This window comes from Lathyrus oleraceus, chromosome 7, assembly GCF_024323335.1.
Source record: "Lathyrus oleraceus cultivar Zhongwan6 chromosome 7, CAAS_Psat_ZW6_1.0, whole genome shotgun sequence".
NCBI lineage: Eukaryota > Viridiplantae > Streptophyta > Magnoliopsida > Fabales > Fabaceae > Lathyrus > Lathyrus oleraceus.
The window spans coordinates 521,068,454-521,088,214 of NC_066585.1; the positions used below are offsets into that span (position 1 = coordinate 521,068,454).

The 19,761-nt window shown below is 35.9% G+C and overlaps 1 protein-coding gene and 1 long non-coding RNA gene across 2 annotated transcripts; one reads left to right on the forward strand and one right to left on the reverse strand.

Annotated features, from left to right (window-relative positions):
• Positions 1–1,249: 1,249 nt before the first annotated feature.
• On the reverse strand, positions 1,250–2,264 carry LOC127107539 (uncharacterized). The gene is made up of 2 exons (XR_007795769.1): positions 1,940–2,264; positions 1,250–1,798 (listed from the first exon to the last, which is right to left on the reverse strand). It is a non-coding gene; the product is annotated as an uncharacterized LOC127107539 (long non-coding RNA).
• A 6,259-nt stretch (positions 2,265–8,523) lies between these two features.
• Positions 8,524–11,090, forward strand: LOC127107540 (uncharacterized). Its single transcript, XM_051044820.1, has 3 exons — positions 8,524–10,288; positions 10,369–10,558; positions 10,664–11,090. Exons 1-3 carry the CDS (start codon positions 8,570–8,572, stop codon positions 10,789–10,791), a joined length of 2,037 nt encoding a protein of 678 aa, XP_050900777.1. The 5' UTR covers positions 8,524–8,569; the 3' UTR covers positions 10,792–11,090.
• The last annotated feature ends 8,671 nt before the right edge of the window (positions 11,091–19,761 follow it).

The window sequence follows — 19,761 nt, forward strand, 5'->3', positions numbered from 1 at the left end:
ACTTTTGACTTTTCTTGGGTTCAATCCTCTGACATACTAAACCTTCCAACTTCTACTTACTGGCAATCTTCATTCCTTCTCGACTTCTTAAAACTTCTTGATCTAATCATATTCTTATTTTCAATCCTTGATTAACTTCTAACCTTCTTAAACTACCTCTTCTAATACACCATTCAGATCTATTTGGTCACTGATTTACCTGGAGTCTGCGACTCACTATTTCTTGCACTGAGTTAACCAAACTCCATAGTCACTACACCCTATCCTGATTGGATAGCCAACACTCTCAAATCTATGTGGCATTAACCAATGATTCCTGACTTACAAGCAATACTAATTACTATTCTCTTATAAACCTTTCAACAATTACGACAAGCTTTATAATCCACATGTTGATATCCTTATCAACTTCACTTGACCTGATATTGCATACTATACACGCACACGTATGATGTCTCACTTCATTAGCACGAATCCAATAAGATGTCACTTACTTAGTGCAAGAATGTCTTACTTCCAATCCTAGGAGCAATCACCCCTCCGATTCTCTATGAATTTTACTAAGCTCTTCCATTTATCACTTTCTAATGCGTTACTCTGACTCAAACAATGTGGAACACATGGGATACAAGTCCACTACTGATTTGTCATACTCTAAAATTATCCCACCATTATCTTTTTTCGTTTTAGTTTATCTTGCATTATATCCATTGCATTTTAAGGCCTAGATCAATTGAAACTTAAGGTAAAGTTGATCATGGTCACTCATTGCATTGCATTTTGTTGATAGTTTGATCACTTCTAAGTTATTGCACCTTCATTCATCTTGCTTTGCATTATCCATAGTAATAAGTCATTTTGGGGCCTTTTGCGATGGTTACTCATATTTGTTTTATGCACATCATCACCATTCAAATTGGAGCTTTGGGTTCACTTAGTCAAAAGGATTAATTTCTTTCTCTTGAATAAAACTTGGCATTTGGATAACAAAATAGTCATAGTTTTTTTTTTCATTTCTACTTCATGCCATCATCACCTTGTTTACATCTCATTTTATCATCATCATCATTTGAGATCAAATTCAAATTTAAAAATAAATAAGGTTGGAGCAAGTTGAATTTGGTTTCGTCATTCATGTCATTCATCATTCATGCGCATATTGCAATTGGTTTGAAATCAAAATAACATTAAAACAAATTTAAGTTCAATTGTTCCATTACATGAGCTTCCATCACATATCTCAATAATATACCACACACACACAATGATTTTTTTTTTGCATTTGAAATTCAAATAGTTATATTACAACATCAATATAACCTTTACACCATATTCATCCCATCAATGCATACATACATACAAAGAAGGGAAAAAAATTACAAACTTTTTCATGTTGTACCTAAGTCATCCCTTCACATACATTACATACATATATAAAAATGAAAAAGAATGGAAATATCTTGGACTTGAAGGAAGCACAAGCTTTATGTTGCAAGGGCATCACCATCTCAAACCATCAAACCATGCCTTGTTCATAGCAATCATCACACCTGCACCATCCATATGCATACATAAATGAATTAAAAAAAAGATAAAACAAGTGGAATTGAAGGTCACGAGTTCCCCATTGTTGCAACCATGTCATCTCCATCATACCATTGCATAACCTTGCACCATGCATCATTCATACATACACATTAAACGAAACGGAAAATTAAAAGAGGAGAAGAAATTAATTTGTTGTTGTCACGAGTTCCACAACCTTGCTACATCAACAACATACATCCATCTCCATATCCTACACCATCCATATACGTACATGAATAAATTAGAAAAAAATGAAGAAAAGACTCGCCGAAAGGAGCAAGAGAAGAAGGAGACAGAGTAGAAAAACCAAAGAAGAAAACATAAGCAGAAAGAATAGTTCAGACGAGATTACCTGAGGTATTGGACTCGTCGGAGTTCTCGCCGGAGATTACCTGAGCCCAAGGATGTATGTTTTGTGTTTTTGATGGTGGATTCATGATTTGTATGAAATTTAGGATAGGGTTTGTCTTTGGTTTTTATGAAATGGGGCTAAATTGAGAAATTTGGAAAAATCAAGGATGAGCACTCATAGTGTTCATCCATGTTCTTCATACGACCATTGTCCCAGATATTTAGCAAAAGAAGAAAGAGAGTGAAGTTGTTACACGATGGTGAGAAGAAATATAATTGGTAGGAAGAGAAAGAGAGAGAGAGAGAGGGAAAAGGAGAATGAGAATCACACGAGTCTTTCTCACTTTTGTTTTTTCCTCATTTTACTCCACCCTGACACATGGCGCATCTGTTTGCCCTTAGATGAGTTAACCTTTTTGCTTTGACCACAATCTCATGAACGCCTCTCCATCGTGGCTTTGTGCACACTCTCTCATAAGCCTTTGGATCTGGTGGCCACTTGATCCAACGCTGCAGGGTTGAGTCAAATTTGTTGACTCCCCTAGCCTTTCAACTGGGCCTGTGTATTGAGCCCTTTTGTTTTGGCACCCCTTTATTTCCAATTTGCATCGTTTTTTCTATTGTCTTTTTTTGGGGACAATGGGCCTTTGGTCCATTTGGCTTGTTTTTTTCTTACCTAATCTCTCATATACTATCTTATACATCCTCATTTCCCTTTATTTCATTTCTTTCACTATTTTTATTATTTTGGCTAATTAAAAAAATTATATTTTAATAAAATAAAATCAATCTTATTTTCAAATAAAATTCTTGATCTCAAGTATTTTCAAAAATCAAAACCTAAACTTATTTTATCAAATTCAAACACTTTTCAAATGCAAACCAAAACACTTGGTCATTGTCATTTCTTTTCAACTTTAAGTGTTTCCTTAAAGTCTCTTTCTTAATAAAATAAAATAAAATGATATTGGAGTGCACATTCCTTTGAAACCTTTGAATAATCGGCCCAAGGCACATGTCTTGGTATTATCAAGCATTCTTCTTCTATTATAAAACACTTAACCAAAATATGATGAAAAGGACATTCGGGTGCACACTTCTTTGAAACCTCGAACAATCGGCCCCGAGGCACACATGTTGATTTTACCGAACGTTCATATTTCACAAATAAATTTCATAAACACTTGGATGAAAAAGGACATTGGGGTGAACATTCCTTTGAAACCTCGAATAATCGGCCCTGAGGTACACATTTTGGTCTTATTGAGTGTTCGTCATCCTCCTAAAAAACAATTCAACACATCAAACCCTCTTTTCTCGCCCCTACGCGATCAAAAATATTTTCACAAATGGATAATGTTTTGTCCATTCTACCACAATAAAAACAAGTGCTTAAGCCTACAATTGCGAGCATACAAGAAACATTTAACCTCTAGAATGCAATCTAAACATTCATTCACTAAAATCAACCAACAAATATGTGGTTTTTTACCAAGAACTACGTAGCTTTGAGTTATCTATTGAACATGGGGATACGTATGAGCGAGATTCAACGTCTCGTCATGCACTATAACAAAAACTTAATAATATCTTTTTTCTTGCTCAGAACTACGTAACTTTGAATTTATCATTACACGTGAGGATACCTAGGAGCAAGACTCACAATCTTGTCAAGCACCTTAATAAAAACCTTTTTGAGACATTTTCTTTTTCCTCGTAGAACTTTTAATAATTAGTAGATAAAAATAACATAAGCTAACATTGTATTCACAAATCTAACTAAATGGTTCCCGTTAAATACAACGGATATGAAGGATGCTAATACCTTCCTCTTGCATAATCGACTCTTGAACCCGAATTTGGATAAAAGAAAGGTATTGTGTAGCGCATTATACGAGTATTCCAAACCAAGTTGCAAGTGCAACATTGCATAACTTAGTGAATGATGTTGGTTCATGGAAGTGGCAAAACTTGATGAATTGGCTTTCACAGGATATTCAGCAGAAGATTGGAGCCATATCACCTCTGCGTGATGATAATTGACCGGATGTAAGATCTAGGATTGGAGGAAACATGGTAGATTTTGATGTTGCTTGTATGTATACTAATATATGTGGCTTTAACAAGAATGCATCAGATCTTATTTGGTGTAAAATATGGAAATTAAATGTTCCAGAGAGAATTCCTCATTTTATGTGGCTGGTGATACATGGTAGGGTACTCCCTAATATGACTAAGAAGGCTATGGATATTGGATAAGACATGTTCTCGTTTTGTGGGGGAATAAAAGAGACAATTCTCCATGCTTTAAGAGATTGTCCTCCTGTAATGAATGTATGGTTGCAGCTAGTTCCTATAAATAATAGGAATATATTCTTTTTAGGGGAGTTATATTCTTTTTAGGCGAGTTAAATAATTAGATATATTGCAATATTATAATCCGAATATGTGGAGAGGTGGTGGTTTTTTGAGGGATATTTGGGAGAATGTAAACCATTGTTTGTGGACATGGAGGAACAAGGAAATGCATGATGAAGAATTTTTTTGCCTGACCAAACTTGTTCAACATGTTCATAAATTAAAAACAGATTATGATTATGCGATGAAAACGAATAAGTTGGTGATGGATCGAGAGTTTGTGATGACATTAATATGACGAGTCCCTTCGAAAATGAATTATGTAAAGTTGAATACAGATGGTGTGTGCAAAGAGAATAACATAGTCGATTATGGTGGAATGTTATGTGGTAGTCAAGGGAAATGGTTGGGTGATTTTGCAAAGTGTGTGGGTGAGCGTAATACTTTTGTGGTTGAGGTATGAGGGGTACTTGAAGGTTTGAAATATGCATGTCAGATGGGTTTTCGAGAGGTGGAGTTAAACATTGATTCCATGGTTGTTGTTAATGTTGTTAAGATCAATATAATCTCTAGCTTGATTGGGCTCTCTTTAGTAAAGAGTATCATGCATGTGTTGGAGAGAAATTAGGTGGTAGAGATCACACATTCTTACAGGGAGGCTAATCAATATGCAGATGCATTAGCAAACATTGATTGTAATATAGATTATACGCTAACTACCTATCCAAATTGTCTATAATACATAGGGAGATATTGACATTTGATGCTATGGGGTCACAACCCCTATAATGACTATTGTGTAATATTTCTTTTTTGATCTTTAGCCCTCTTTATTACCAAAAATAAAATAAAATTAAAATCTCTTTGCATTGAGTCAAACCTTTTAAAAACAACATATAATGGATTATAGAGTTTGTATAATCGATTATAGAAGTGAAATTTGACTTGTAATAAATTATGATACTTATGTAAATAATTAAGAGATAAAATTTACTCAATAATCAATTATAAACACCTATTATCATTTATGCTTTCGATCCAACAAAATTTTCCTTATTTGATATAGTCATAACATAATAAATTATGGTTTTTAATGGTTTTTTTACCGAGATAACCCACTTTTTCGAAAAAATTCCCAAAATATCCTAGTTTTCAGAAAATTTCCCAATCTACCCCACTTTTAGAAGGAGGCGCCAATTGAATTGGTGACTCCTCTTAAAAATTGCAAGGAGGCGCCAATCCAATTGGCGCCTATGTGTAATTTTTAAGAGGAGGCGCCAATTCAATTGGCGACTCCCTTAAAAAAGCCTCAAATGGAAAAACCTCCAACATGAAAGTTGTAGATAGTTTCAAAACAATGAATTTGGACATAAATTTTGCATCATTTGGAGTTTTTATGAGAAAGTTATAGGCAGTTGAAGTTGGACTTCTGAGTTTTTCAACTGTTATTTGACCTATAATGTTTTGCATTATCGCATGTGTTTATTTTAGGAATATGAAAATTTTTCCAACATAACATTTGAAGTAGACATCTCAAATTTTCCAATGCACTTGGTCCCACCTCAAAATAATTAAAAATGAGTGAGTTAGGTCCCTGCGAACTTGACCCAAAATTAGGGTTTCTGTCAAAACATGTGTATGTGAATTTTGCCAAAAGGGACCAATTTCAAGCCCTTATGTTTGAATGATAAAAACCTCAAACGACAAAACCTTCAACATAAAAGTTGTAGATCTTTTCAAGATAATGAATTTGGACTAAAATTTTGCATCATTTGCATTTTTTTTAGAAAGGTATGGGCACCTGAACTTGGACTCTTTGACATTTCAACTGTTATCTGACGTATAATGTTTTGCATTATCCCATGTGTTTCTTTTAGAATTATGAAATTTTGTCCAACATAACATTTGAAGTAGACATCACAAATTTTGCAATGCACTTGGTCCCACCTCAAAATAATTAAAAATGAGTGACTTAGGTCCTTGCGAACTTGACCCAAAATTAGGGTTTCTGTCAAAACATGTGTATGTGAATTTTGCCAAAAGGGACCAACTTCAAGCCCTTCTGTTTGAATGATAAAACCCTCAAATGACAAAACCTTCAACATAAAAGTTGTACATCTTTTCAAGATAATGAATTTGGACTAAAATTTTGCATCATTTGCATTTTTTTTGAGAAAGGTATGGGCACCTGAACTTGGACTCTTTGACATTTCAATTGTTATGTGCCCTATAATGTTTTGTATTATGACATGTGGAATGCATGAACGGGGTTTTCAAAGGAATTCTAAATCTGCCGATAACCGCCTTGGTAAGATCAACCTATTATAGGTTGGCTTCTATGTTCGCAACCAGAGGTGAAAGATGGAGTGCAGTGTTAATGTCCGGACAAGTATTCAGTGAGTGTTGCATGAAGGTCATGAAAGAGGAGAGCATCAAAGTTACGACACACTCTGTAACAGTGTTTGACCGTCATAAACAAAATTTCAGCGTCCAGGAAACAATGGGCAACAACGAGGGGAGACCAAATTTAGCCTACGCTGTTAGACTACACAGAAGTGGGTGCGATTGTGGAAAATTTCAGGCCTTCCGCATACCTTGCTCCCATGTCATTGCAGCATGCGCTTATACTCGTCAAGACGCTTACACCCATTTATCTGATGTGTACAAGGCCAACACCATCATGAATGTATATAGTCAAAGCTTTTCAGTACTACCAATGGAGGATTACTGGCCTCCATATGAAGGAGATATTGTTTGGCACAATGAAGAGATGCGTAAAAAGAAGAAAGGAAGGCCAAACAGCACACGTATCAGAACAGAGATGGATTCCACAGATAAAATGATAAGATTATGTAGTATCTGTCGTCAACCAGGACACAACAAAAACAACTGTCCCAATCAAGGAGCATCATCTAGATCTTAAGTTTTTTGTAACATTGTATCTAGATCTTAAGCTTTTTTTAACATTGTATTTCTGTAACAATCAATCATTATATATCATTAAGTTCTTGTTACAACGAGTTTCATAACCAACATCAGTACAAAACATCTGAAAACATAAATAATTCTAACTGATTACAACAATCAAATTAATGTCGTCTCGACCGAACATCATTTCCCTAGCATCCTTATCAGTCTTCATTCGCACCCAACCAAAGATACTGTCAAGTCTCTCAATACTTCTGAGTTTTTCCCCTTCTGGTATTTTCCCGTCTAACCATCGAACCAGCTCCCTCTTCAGTTGATCTAACGTGGTGATGTTCCAAAACAACATCAGCAATTGAGGTTTGTCTCTCGCATAAATCACCTTACCGTATCGGCGACGAACACCAAACATGATAGCCAAATGATCATATGAGTTGTGGAACAATTGGTCACACAACGCATCTATTTATAAGAGAAAAAAGGCATTTTATGAGGGAGTCGTCAATTGAGTTGACGCCTCCTCTTAAAACCTACACATAGGCGCCGATTGGATTGGCTAGGGCACCTGCCATAGCCAATCCAATTGGCGCCTCCATTCATGTTTTAACAACAGTTGCCATATGAACAAATTTCATGTTCATCAAAAATCCATTTGAAACTTGGAAGCTCATCATTCATTTCAAAACATTATAGGTCATTTTGACAAAAACCCTAATTTTGGGTCAAGTTCGCAGGGACCTAACTCACTCATTTTTAATTATTTTGAGGTGGGACCAAGTGCATTGGAAAATTTGAGATGTCTACTTCAAATGTTATGTTGGACAAATTTTCATATTCTTAAAAGAAACACATGTGATAATGCAAGACATTATAGGTCAGATAACAGTTGAAAAACTTAGAAGTCCAACTTCAACTGCCCATAACTTTCTCATAAAAACTCCAAATGAGGCTTTTTTAAGATCTACAACTTTCATGTTGGAGGTTTTTCCATTTGAGGCTTTTTTAAGGGAGTCGCCAATTGAATTGACGACTCCTCTTAAAAATTACACATAGGCACCAATTGGATTGGCTAGGGCACTCCTTGCAATTTTTAAGAGGAGTCGCCAATTCAATTGGCGTCTCCTCCTAAAAGTGGGGTAGATTGAGAAATTTTCTGAAAACTAGGGTATTTTGAGATTTTTTTCGAAAAAGTGGGTTATCTCGGTAAAAAAACCGTTTTTAATAGTAGAAAAAACTTTAATTGTGAAAAATGTTTTAAAGATTTACCATTTTATTGTGATTTGTTTGTAGAAACCTCGGCATTTTCTAGACCCACTAGAAGAATCCAATCCCTTGTCCATGGAGACACATGAGTTCAATTCAATGCATCAATTTCCCATTCCAAACTCAAACAAGAAACACAAACTCTTGTCTAACTCTAACCATTTATAACATGCCATCATCTTCTTCTCTCCCTCTCCGCAATTGCAACCAATTTCCATTCTTCCATTTCCTCCCAACAACAACAACTTTCAACAACAATCACTTTTCTCCTTTAATAACCAAATCCCAATCCATGTCATCATCTTTCTCTTCCTCTTCTTCATCCAACAATTCCACCAAACAACAACAACAACAACAACCTCAAATCTCAAACATTGAACAACAAGAACAACAACACAAACTCTCCCATGTCATCAAATACCACAACCAAACCAAACACAATTTCAACAACTATGCAAGAGGACCACATGGCCTTGATTGGGCCAACCAGCCAAATCCATTTCGTAGGTATCTCTCTTCCCCTCTTCTTTCTCTTCTCCATTTTACCCCTCAACAAGAACAACAATCACCCCTTTACTCTTCTCTCTTCAATTCTCTTCCATCTCCAAAACCCATTTCCAAATCCACTATTTCTCAGTTCCTCTATGATTCTCTCGCCCTCTCAGCTTGGAAAACTACAAGCTTTTCAACTTGGTCTCTAAGAGTAAACCCTAGCAGTGGTAATTTACATCCAACTGAAGCATATATCATTGCACCTTCCATTGAATCACTCTCTGATACACCTTTTGTTGCTCATTATGCTCCAAAGGAACATTCTTTGGAACTTAGAGCTCAAATCCCATCTGGTTTTTTTTCTAAATTTTTTCCACCCAATTCTTTTCTTGTTGGGTTTTCCTCCATTTTCTGGCGCGAGTCTTGGAAGTATGGTGAACGTGGCTTTAGATACTGTAACCATGATGTTGGCCATGCTATTGGTGCTGTTTCAATGGCTGCTGCTAGTCTTGGTTGGGATGTGAAGCTTTTGGATTCATTAGGGTTTGAAGAGTTGAAGTTTCTTATGGGAGTTCATGTTTTTCCTGAATTTGAAACACCTTCGCGTGCTGTTAAAGGTAAGATTCCTGAGATTGAGTTTGAACATCCTGATTGTGTGATGCTTGTTTTTCCAAGTGGGGTTAGTGGTTTTGATTTGGATTATAAAGAATTGAGTAATGCTATGTTGGAGTTTTCTAAGTTGGAGTGGAAAGGGAAACCTAATTCCCTTAGTAAAGAACATGTTTGTTGGGATATTATTTATAAAACTTCTGAAGTTGTTAAAAAGAGTTTAACTTTAGGAGATAGGTTTTTGGTAGATCCATTTCAAAGGAGTGGAATTTGTAGTGAAACTGAAAGTGAAAGTGTTTACAAGGGTTTGACTGTGAGGGAAGTTGTTAGGAAGCGTAGAAGTGCGGTTGATATGGATGGAGTTACTGGAATGGAGAGGGAAACATTTTATCAGATTTTGTCACATTGTCTTCCTTCTGGTTCACAAGCTGGAAAGAAGCAGGGGAAACAACTCTCTTTGCCGTTCCGAGCGTTTCCTTGGGATGCTGAGGTTCATGCTGCATTGTTTGTTCATAGAGTGGTGGGGTTACCTCAGGGATTGTATTTCCTTGTGAGGAATGAAGATCATTTTGCTGAGTTGAAGAAAGCTATGAATCCTGACTTTGTCTGGACCAAACCGGAGGGTTGTCCTGATGAGCTTCCTCTATATGAACTCTTTAGATCAGATTGTCGACGGCTTGCTAAGCAGCTTTCGTGCCATCAGGTATCGCAACTAGTTGTGATTGTCTGCTTGCCTTTTAAATTTGTTGCAGCCCATGTTTGAAATATGACTTCTACTTGCAGGACATTGCAAGTGACGGTTGTTTTAGCCTTGGTATGTTGGCCCGTATGGAACCTAGTTTGCGTGAGAATAACGTTTCGATGTATCCACGCTTATTTTGGGAAACTGGAGTTCTCGGACAGGTGTTGTACCTTGAAGCTCATGCAGTTGGAATCTCAGCGACTGGAATTGGCTGCTTCTTTGACGACCCTGGTATAATAGTTTTTCCTCGCCATTTGCTTTGAGATTTCTTGTCTAGTTTTTCCGTTGTATTTGGAATTAGTCTAGTAATAACAAAATTGTTGTGTTGTTTTGCAGTGCATCAGTTACTTGGGTTAAAAGGGTCAACCTTCCAAAGCCTATATCATTTTACGGTCGGAAGTCCTGTCGAGGATAAGCGTATAATGAGCTTACCAGCCTATCCAGGGCCCGAAGATGTTGCGTGATTTCATATTGCGATTCATCGTTAAGGTTAACTTGCATAACAAGTCGCCTGCCAAGTGATCTCTCTTCCTCTCTAAACACTTTTAGATTGTAATAACACCTTTGTATATGCGATTCCTCTGCATAGATAAAATTTTGCGCACACACATCCACACATTTGATATTTTTATGACGAGTTTAGTAATAAGTTTTGATTTGTTATCATAGTTAAAGGAATAACAAATGTGATGATGATGTATACATGGAAAATCATAACTTCTGTATAGTTTGAGATCAGTTATATTAGTTTGATCAGTCAGCATTTTTTTTTTCTTTCCTTTTTCTACATAAGTTGCATCATTGGCTAATTTGTTGTTAAGCCTTTGAGTTTTTCACTAAATTTCTCACAGATTTAATTCTAATCTTACATAGACCCTCCTCAATGCAACAACTTTTTGCTAGAGTTTTTATTCCGATTTTATACATTTTATTAGCACCTGGTTTGCGGTGATTTTATACATTTCAGTTTTGTTTTGGTCTGTTTCTAATATTTGATTGAGGTGTGTATACTTTTGGTGTATCTGGATATGCAGATTTTAGAGATATTATTGATTTTTTATAGAGGTGTGAGAATAAGCAATCCGCATCATTAAGGACTAGTCCAAGACGTGGCCACTGATAGAAGCAACTAGATGTCATTGTCTCGTTAAAAAGCTTGTGTGTTTCTTTACCCTCCCTCCATTTGAACTCATACAAAACCATTCCTTTTACCTTCCAAGAGTTACTTCCCAAAACTTTCTTACCAATTAATACAAGGGTCTTGCAATTATGTGCAGTAGCACCACCACATTCTCACAGATCCAAGGAATTACAATTCATGGCAATTGCATCCACAAACTACTCAGGGTCAAATTTGAATATAATAATATATTGTCACAATACATTACAGTAAATTAACTTTATTAATGTGTTGGTAGTTATGAAAAGAAGTTTTGAGATGAGTAAATTCTTTGATATAGATTTTATGGAGGAGAAGAAAGTTTCTCGCATTTGCAATATGCTGACAATAGGTTAATAATAGGTGAACAAAATGGGAGAATGGTAAATTTCTTGTTATTTTAGTTGATGTCTGTCATACTCCAAATTTATCTTACCTCTTATACAATTCTCATGACTCTAATGCATAGGCATATATTCATCATCTCATCATCTCATTTGCATTTACATAACAAGACTCAAGGCATGATGTTCATATCTGAGAATCATCAAGATCTCTTGATCATGTTGGGGTGTGCTCAATCTATCATGAATCTTAATTCTCATCTTCAAGCATTCTTTGACTTTGTGAGACTACATAATTCACCTTATTCACTTCCAAAAATCCTAATTGAAGGGTGAGCCTTGATTGGAAGCTTTGCTTGTTCATCTGGTCATCTAATTCTCAACCTTAATCCCTTGATCCTTTATGGCTTGTACAAGTCATCATTTGACTGTATGTTTTGACCTTGCCCTTGAGGAACCCTAATATCCAACCATTGGTTATACATTAACCTTGTGAAACTACACCAAGACATCTCATGCACCGAAACCCTAATTTGTATGACTTTGGCCCTTGAGGAACTTGTTGGTCCAAGAAACCCTAATTGTGTCCATTTGCTTCTATGTTTTTCCTTTTTCTTTGAAATCTTGCTTCATGGAGATTGCACTTGATCACCTTATCATCCATTGGTCAATTAACATCAAATCCAAGCTCATTCCAGTCACCATTCTTCCAAGGAACCCAAGAGATCAATTTTGGCCAAAGTTTGACTTTGGTCAACAATTGACTTTTTGGTCAACCCTGACCAATGTCAATACGTCTTTCCAAAGCCCTAATTTTCACAAATTTCAATCATCATCCACCAAAAATCTATCCACTTCATCCATAATTGGCAATACAAGTGAAAGTTTTGGTTTGATCATTTTTAATCATCAACTTAAAGTCACATAGGTTCATCCATAAGCATGGCCAATGATCATCTTACAAAGCATCAAGGCTTGGTTTCTATTAAGACTTTCTCATTTGATCTTCAAATAATCATCATTGTGTCTTGGAATTCAAGAAACATAAAAAAAATGCAACTTAGGGCAATATTGGTTTGGCCAAGTTTTGACAACTTTGACCTACCATTTGGTCCAAATCCCATAATTTTTTCATCTTTTAATCTTTTGATGATCTACTTAGAGCCAAATATCACAAATGAACTCCTCTCCAACTTTGTTTGAAGGCCCATAACCTAATTCAATACATAAGGACATCAAAATTGGGATTGGCCAAGTCAGGTCAAGTTGCCTAATCAAGCCTAAAAGCATGTCATGACCGCCACTTTGCACCATTTTCATTTTCACCTCACAACATATTTTGACCTAATTCTTTTTGCATTGTGTTAAGGACACGGCAAAAATGATTTGGCATGATTTTGATTCAAAATGGGCGAGCCAATTTTAATTGGCCCAAGTGCGAAAATCATGTCTTACCATGCTGCATGTTACAGGCCAGATAAGCCAAACCATGTTGCTTCACGTCCCAAACCCCCAAATTCATGCCCATTTTTTTCCATTTGAGCCAAGCATGTGAAGTAACAACCAAGGGCACTAAAATGCAAGTCCAAATGAAAGTAGCAAAGGGACATATGTGCAAGCAAACCGAATTCACAAAAGCACAAAAATTGCCAAAAATGGATACAAGCCAAATGAACCTCAGTAGGTGTAGAGACCACATTTGTCTCACAAAAAGCATCATGTTTGTAGAACAAAGTGGTGGGAAGGGAATTGCAGGTGACACATCACTCACCCTTAACCAACAAGTTTGGTTTTTGGCACATTTTCGGGTTTCAACCAATTCAGAGTTCTCAACCCTAAAGCTTCACCCTAATCACTCCCACAACTTCCCTATAAATAGAGATCACTTCTCCCTTCAACAACAAAGCTTTTCAGCCATTAAAATCCTGCAAAAATACACTTCATCTCCTTCAAAAACAGAGTATTCGGTTGGAACCTTCGAGCCATTTTCAACACCACAAAAGCATTCCAACACCTTCCCTGGACCTTCCTGAAAAGTTAACCAGATCGATAGAAGTGACGGAGCAACCTTCACCTGAGCTCCTGTATCCATCGGAACAACCACCCGAACATTTTTTCGACAAGGTAGTTAACATCATTATTTCATTCCAAGCAAGTTACCACTTTATTCTTCATGATCCACTGAAGCTTAACCCCATGTTTTGAGCTTCAATCACTGCACCTACACGATTTAATTTTTATTTTAGGTTTAACTGTTTGTTTTTGTTTGTCTGAAATTCCCCATACTCAGAGCCAACCGCTCATGAGTATGAAGGAGGAAACGAGGATCAAAGGGTAAGTGGAATCCATGGTTGATTCCACTTAAAACCTCGAGTTGCAGAATTGTGATTTTCGTGGTTCCAAGGTTGAAGATGAACTCATGTTCGTTGCTTTTCCTTTCTCAAATTTGATCTTGTTGACCTAATTCATCATTTGTCATTTATCTTTCTTGTCAATTTACTTTATTGTCATTTATTTTCAAGCACACATCCTCATATTTATCATCACTGTGTATATATCTCATGCATCTTTATTGTCATTACATAATAAAGAACAAAAACATGATAAAATCAAAAGACAAAAAATGCATTCATCTGTGACCCATTGATGGACTTAGAGGATTCATTAGAACCCTTGCATTTGGACCTTTCCCTAATTCTTGATCTATTGTTCTAACTTGGATTTTCATCTGTAACTTGCAATCTTTTATTGTAAGAATGGCATTCATGACACTACCATAGGGAGACATGCTCTTAAGCTCATTATCCACTTGTTAGCATAAGTCACTTTGCACACACAAGACTTTCTCTTTGACTATCTTACAATGAGACCCTTTATTTTTCGCATTTATTTCCTTGTAAATATTCATGTATATCACCATTGACAAATCAATAAGCAATAAACCTTTGATCCAACGTCAAGCGGCATTTTCTTAAACAACTTTAAAATACATAAAAATACAATTAAAATTGTGCGCCACGAGCCTTAATGAAGGAGAATAGCGATCCAAAAATGCAACGGAATTTTAAAATTTCTCCTTTGGTGATTCTTACGAATGAGCATGATCAGTGATAGAATCGTTACCTCTTGTGGCAATTGAATGATGACAACGCCTCTACTCAGTTCACACGAACGGATTCCTTCAATCTCAGTACTAGCTGCTACGAATGAAGGCTTTGAGTGAGAGAGAGGGAGAGAGAAACGAAATTACAACTGCACAAATGCTTCTGCACAAGGGTTCTATTTATAGAACCACTTGTGTGGGCTGCAAGCTAAAAAGCCCACTTAAGTGTATGTGGCTCATATCTTATGATATGCCAAAATCACTTAAGTGTGTGGTACCTTACCATATTTCGTATTCTACTTAAGTACGCCGTACCTTACGATGTTCTACAATTCACTTAAGTGCACCGTACCTTACGGTGTTCCTTAGTTATTCTCTCTCTCATCAATCCGTCCTTTTGTGTGTGACCCTGTAGGTTTTCGCGACATTAACAATTATATTAAATCACGTATTTAACATAATAAACAGTGAGCGGTATCTAGCAACACATCATTGCTACACAAGACACGAAAATGTCATGTGATATGATAAATCCTTTTGCGATAATACTTATGTGTACAATTATCCTTTTGCCCTTATGTCTATATTGAAACAAGGCATAGACGGTGTCATCCTTGTCCAGTTCAATAGTTGTCCCGTATACATTTATCCTTTTACACAGGATTGGCAAATTCCATCTAGGTCACTCATGTTCCTCAGCATGTTCCGTGGAGTACCCATCAACTGTCTTTATGGTCATCCAGTTACAGACAATGTTTGATCAACAATAAGGCACTCGACTCTACATCTAGGGTACATAGTGGTTTTAGGTCAAAGGGTGGTATACACCATTATCACCATGAGAATAACTTATGACACTTAGCATAACATTCTATATAGTATTCTCATTGCGGGTCAATCCAGTATAAATATTACTCTCAATATTCATACTTATGTTTAAGACTTGATAACTCCTTATCCATGAGATGTGATCATCAGTCTATATACATAATAGTCTTAATGTTTTAATGTTATCCCACTTCACAACAAAGCTCGACTACAAATACTTTAAGAATAATGTCATTATGTTTAATGGGATCTCATGATTAAGTCACACTTGATACATTAAACAGACTAGCTATTCTAGGAACTTTATTAAACAAACATAATAAAGAAAAAACCTTTTATTATTAAAAAATAATTCGATACAAGTACCAAAAGTATTGTCCTCTAGGGCTTACACCAACACTTAAGTGGTGGGAAATGAGTAAGAATGGAGTTTTTTTGTCCTTACTCTGGGTATTTTGGACACAAGATGTTTGGCTTGTTTATCTGAAATATTCACCTCCTCTTTAGTGCAATTCTAATAAAAAACATCTCTTTTCAAAAATCCCAAAACAAACATCAACTCATCAAAATTATTTTTGCATCTTAGGGCATCACTTAAAAAACCTTTTTTCAAGATAAAATCAACCAACACACAAATGTTTTTTACTCCGAATTACGAAGCTCTGATTCTTCATCCCCCGATGATGATACGTAGTTACAAGGGTCCCAATCCTTGGCGAGTACAATAATAAAAAAAATCAATATCATTCTTTCCCCATTTTCCTTAATAATAAGTAAACTTTAAGATAAATACCCGCGCACGTAGACAACATAAATGGTTCTCATGGAGTACCATGGACGTGGGGGTGCTAATATCTTCCTCTTGTTTAACCGACTTCCGAACCTATATTTGACTGTGAGACCAATCCTTTTCCATGTATTCTTTTTTCATTAGAGGATTTTATCAACTATTTTCCATTTCCTCTCTTTATGAGGAATAAATAAAATCCGTTGGAGATTTTGTGTCATTTTGTTTGACATTTTCAGTCAGTCGGTTTTTCACGGTAGCGACAATGTCGAGTTTAAAAGTTAATTTTCAAAAGAGATGCATCATCGGTGTAAACATATGCCATTGTTGGATTAAAGAACGACCAATATCCTAAATTGTAAGGTAGGAACAACTCCATTCAATTACCTTGAAATTTTGGTAGGAGCAAATCCGAGATCAAAAAAGATTTGACAAACTGTGATTCATCCAGTTAGATCTAGACTCTCCAAATGGAAACACAAACATCTATCCACAGATGGTCGAGTTGTAATGCTAAAATTAGTCTTATCAGCGATTTTAGTCTACTTTCTCTCCTTCAAAGCTTTGGTAGGTATTGTTTCAAACCTCAAATTTATGTTCAAACATTTCTTTTTGTGGTGGGAGAGAGGATGAAAGGAAACTAAATTAGGTGAAGTGGGATAGGATGTCCATGTTTGTCGATGAAGGAGGTTTAGGAATAAAAAAATTAAGGTTTTTCAACGATGCTCTTTTGAGTAAATGGGGATGCAAAATCAAACATGAGAATAGTGGCATGTGGCATAGATAATTGTCTTGTAGGTATGGTGAGAATGATGAATTTTTGAATTTAAACAATGAAATTGGTTCGATGTGGTGAAGAGATATCCGTAACTTAGATATAGTTATCATAGACTATGCTAAAGAGTATTCAGCTAAAGAGAGTTATAATGTAATGATGCTGGATAGGACAATGACTAATGTTTGGTGATCGATAATTTGCAATTGGATCGGTATATTTATATTACTTCAAAGAGAATCACCTTGAACAGTTTGAAGCTCTAACTAGAAGTGGAAGATCTTGTGCAAATAGATTAAGCGTGATGGGGTTTGCATGCATTTGGAACATATGGAAATCAGCCACCGACAAAGTTTTCAATAACAAATATATTTGTGTAGAGCAAGTGTTTCTAAATAATAAATCTAAGGAAATTTCTTAATGCACCTTATATATTACTAGGGCACCACGTGAAAAAATTAAAATGTCATAAGATTTCAGAGATGCACCTCCAGAGGCACCTCAAGCACACATAACTCATGCCAATTCTGAGTGACGCCCTAGGAGCGACCTTTTTATTAATCCGGAGATGCATCTCCGGAATCTATTCATAAATGCATTTCCATAACATTTTAAAACAGAAACAGAAGCACAAAAATCAGAACATAGGTGATGTCAATATAAAATCAAACATTAAATTTCAATATCCAGGTGGAAGCTTCAACATCTTCACAATATCTTCGACCGGTCTTGAAATTGTCGCTTCCAACTCGATCTGAATTTTTGTTTTGAAATGGATAAAGTATTCCACATAGCCCTTACATCTGCATCCATCTTCAACTCATAGTTGTTGTACTCAATCTTGTTGTCGTTGTTAATTGACATTGAACGGTACTTGAGTTTCATAATTTTTTCTATTATCTCTGTAAGATAGGAGATTAGGCACTTCGTATTACAGATCTGTAAAAGAGGTGTACTCATTAAGCTTAAACTTTCACCTGAGTGTCGTGCTGGAGAAGGAGACATTTGTGACAGACCATATTTTTATTTGTGACATTTAAAACATTTTATATTTTTATGAAATAAAAAACAAGAGCCTAAATTTATAGAAGTTGTAGACAAATACGGAACCACACTTCTTTTCTATAAGACAAGCACATGGTAGACCATAAACTTTCACAATTGTGCAACCACACTTTGCGATATCGGAGCCTACATTATCAACTTGCTTTGCTTCATGAAAGACATGATTCAAACCTGCTAGAGATATGTTGTCGACAAACTGACAATAAAGATTGTTGTCTTTAAATATGTGTTCCAACATTGTGATGTTTCAACCAAATGATGTTTGTATCTCATTATGCTGGTTCTGGATCATTTGGTTAACAGAGTCTCAATTTCTACACAAACCATCCATACTATTTCTCAACTAATTCTTCAATATAACATGGGCAGACTCAATTTGATTTGTTATTGTATTCCCGAGGTGTCTAACCTGATCGGTCTATGCACAACAAATTTCTCCTTTATCTGGTTCAAAATTGTGCTTTCAACATATTTCAACAAATTTGGATATTTCTCGCACACTTTCCTGAAATATATAACAAAATCGACATATATCTCTTTAGTAGAAGAGTTTACTATAAGATTTCATGCATCCCTTATGTTTTTTCCACTATCACACCCGCCTTCAACATTGTCTGACACACTTCTAAGGCCAAATAACATTCTCATCTTTTTTGCTCTCTAGAAATTCAAACTCGGCAAAATAGGTATTGTTAGTAGAGGTAACACCAACCATCTCTAGTGATAGAAGTTTGTACTTGTTGGTCTTGTATGTTGAATCAATGATGAGCAAAGTAGGAAACGTGTTGAACAAGTTAATGGAATCAGGATGCGTCCAAAGTATATCTCTAATGGTTACTTAATCCTCACACGTTCGGTACCTAGAAACATAATTGTTATCATCCAACAGTTTCAAGAGTTTTTGCATTTCAGTTCTATCCCCCCAACGCCTTGTTAGTTTAGTACCGAATATTATACACTTGCTTGATATTTGAGATACTTTCGGGTCTTTTATGTTTCAAAGTTGCAAGTATATTTTTCAGTTGAACCAACTTAAAGGGATACTCACATTTTCTAGAACCGGTGTCATCTCGTTTAAAATTCCGGAGAGGAGGTCTATATTTTCCACTTCTTTTGCATATCACTGTCGCAAATGCACCTCTTTTAGCCGAATCACTATTGAACCTTCCGATTATCACACTGAATCCCAATTTGAAAGACTCCGTACGAATCCATTGAAGCATGTGATCACGGAATTCAAACTCTTGCTCATTTTTAAATTGGTTGCAAACATCTCCTGCATTCACAACAACATTTTTGGCATCCGGAGACACAACATATTTGGAGAAAACATCGGGTGCATCATATCTAATGAAAACGGTTACAATAAAACA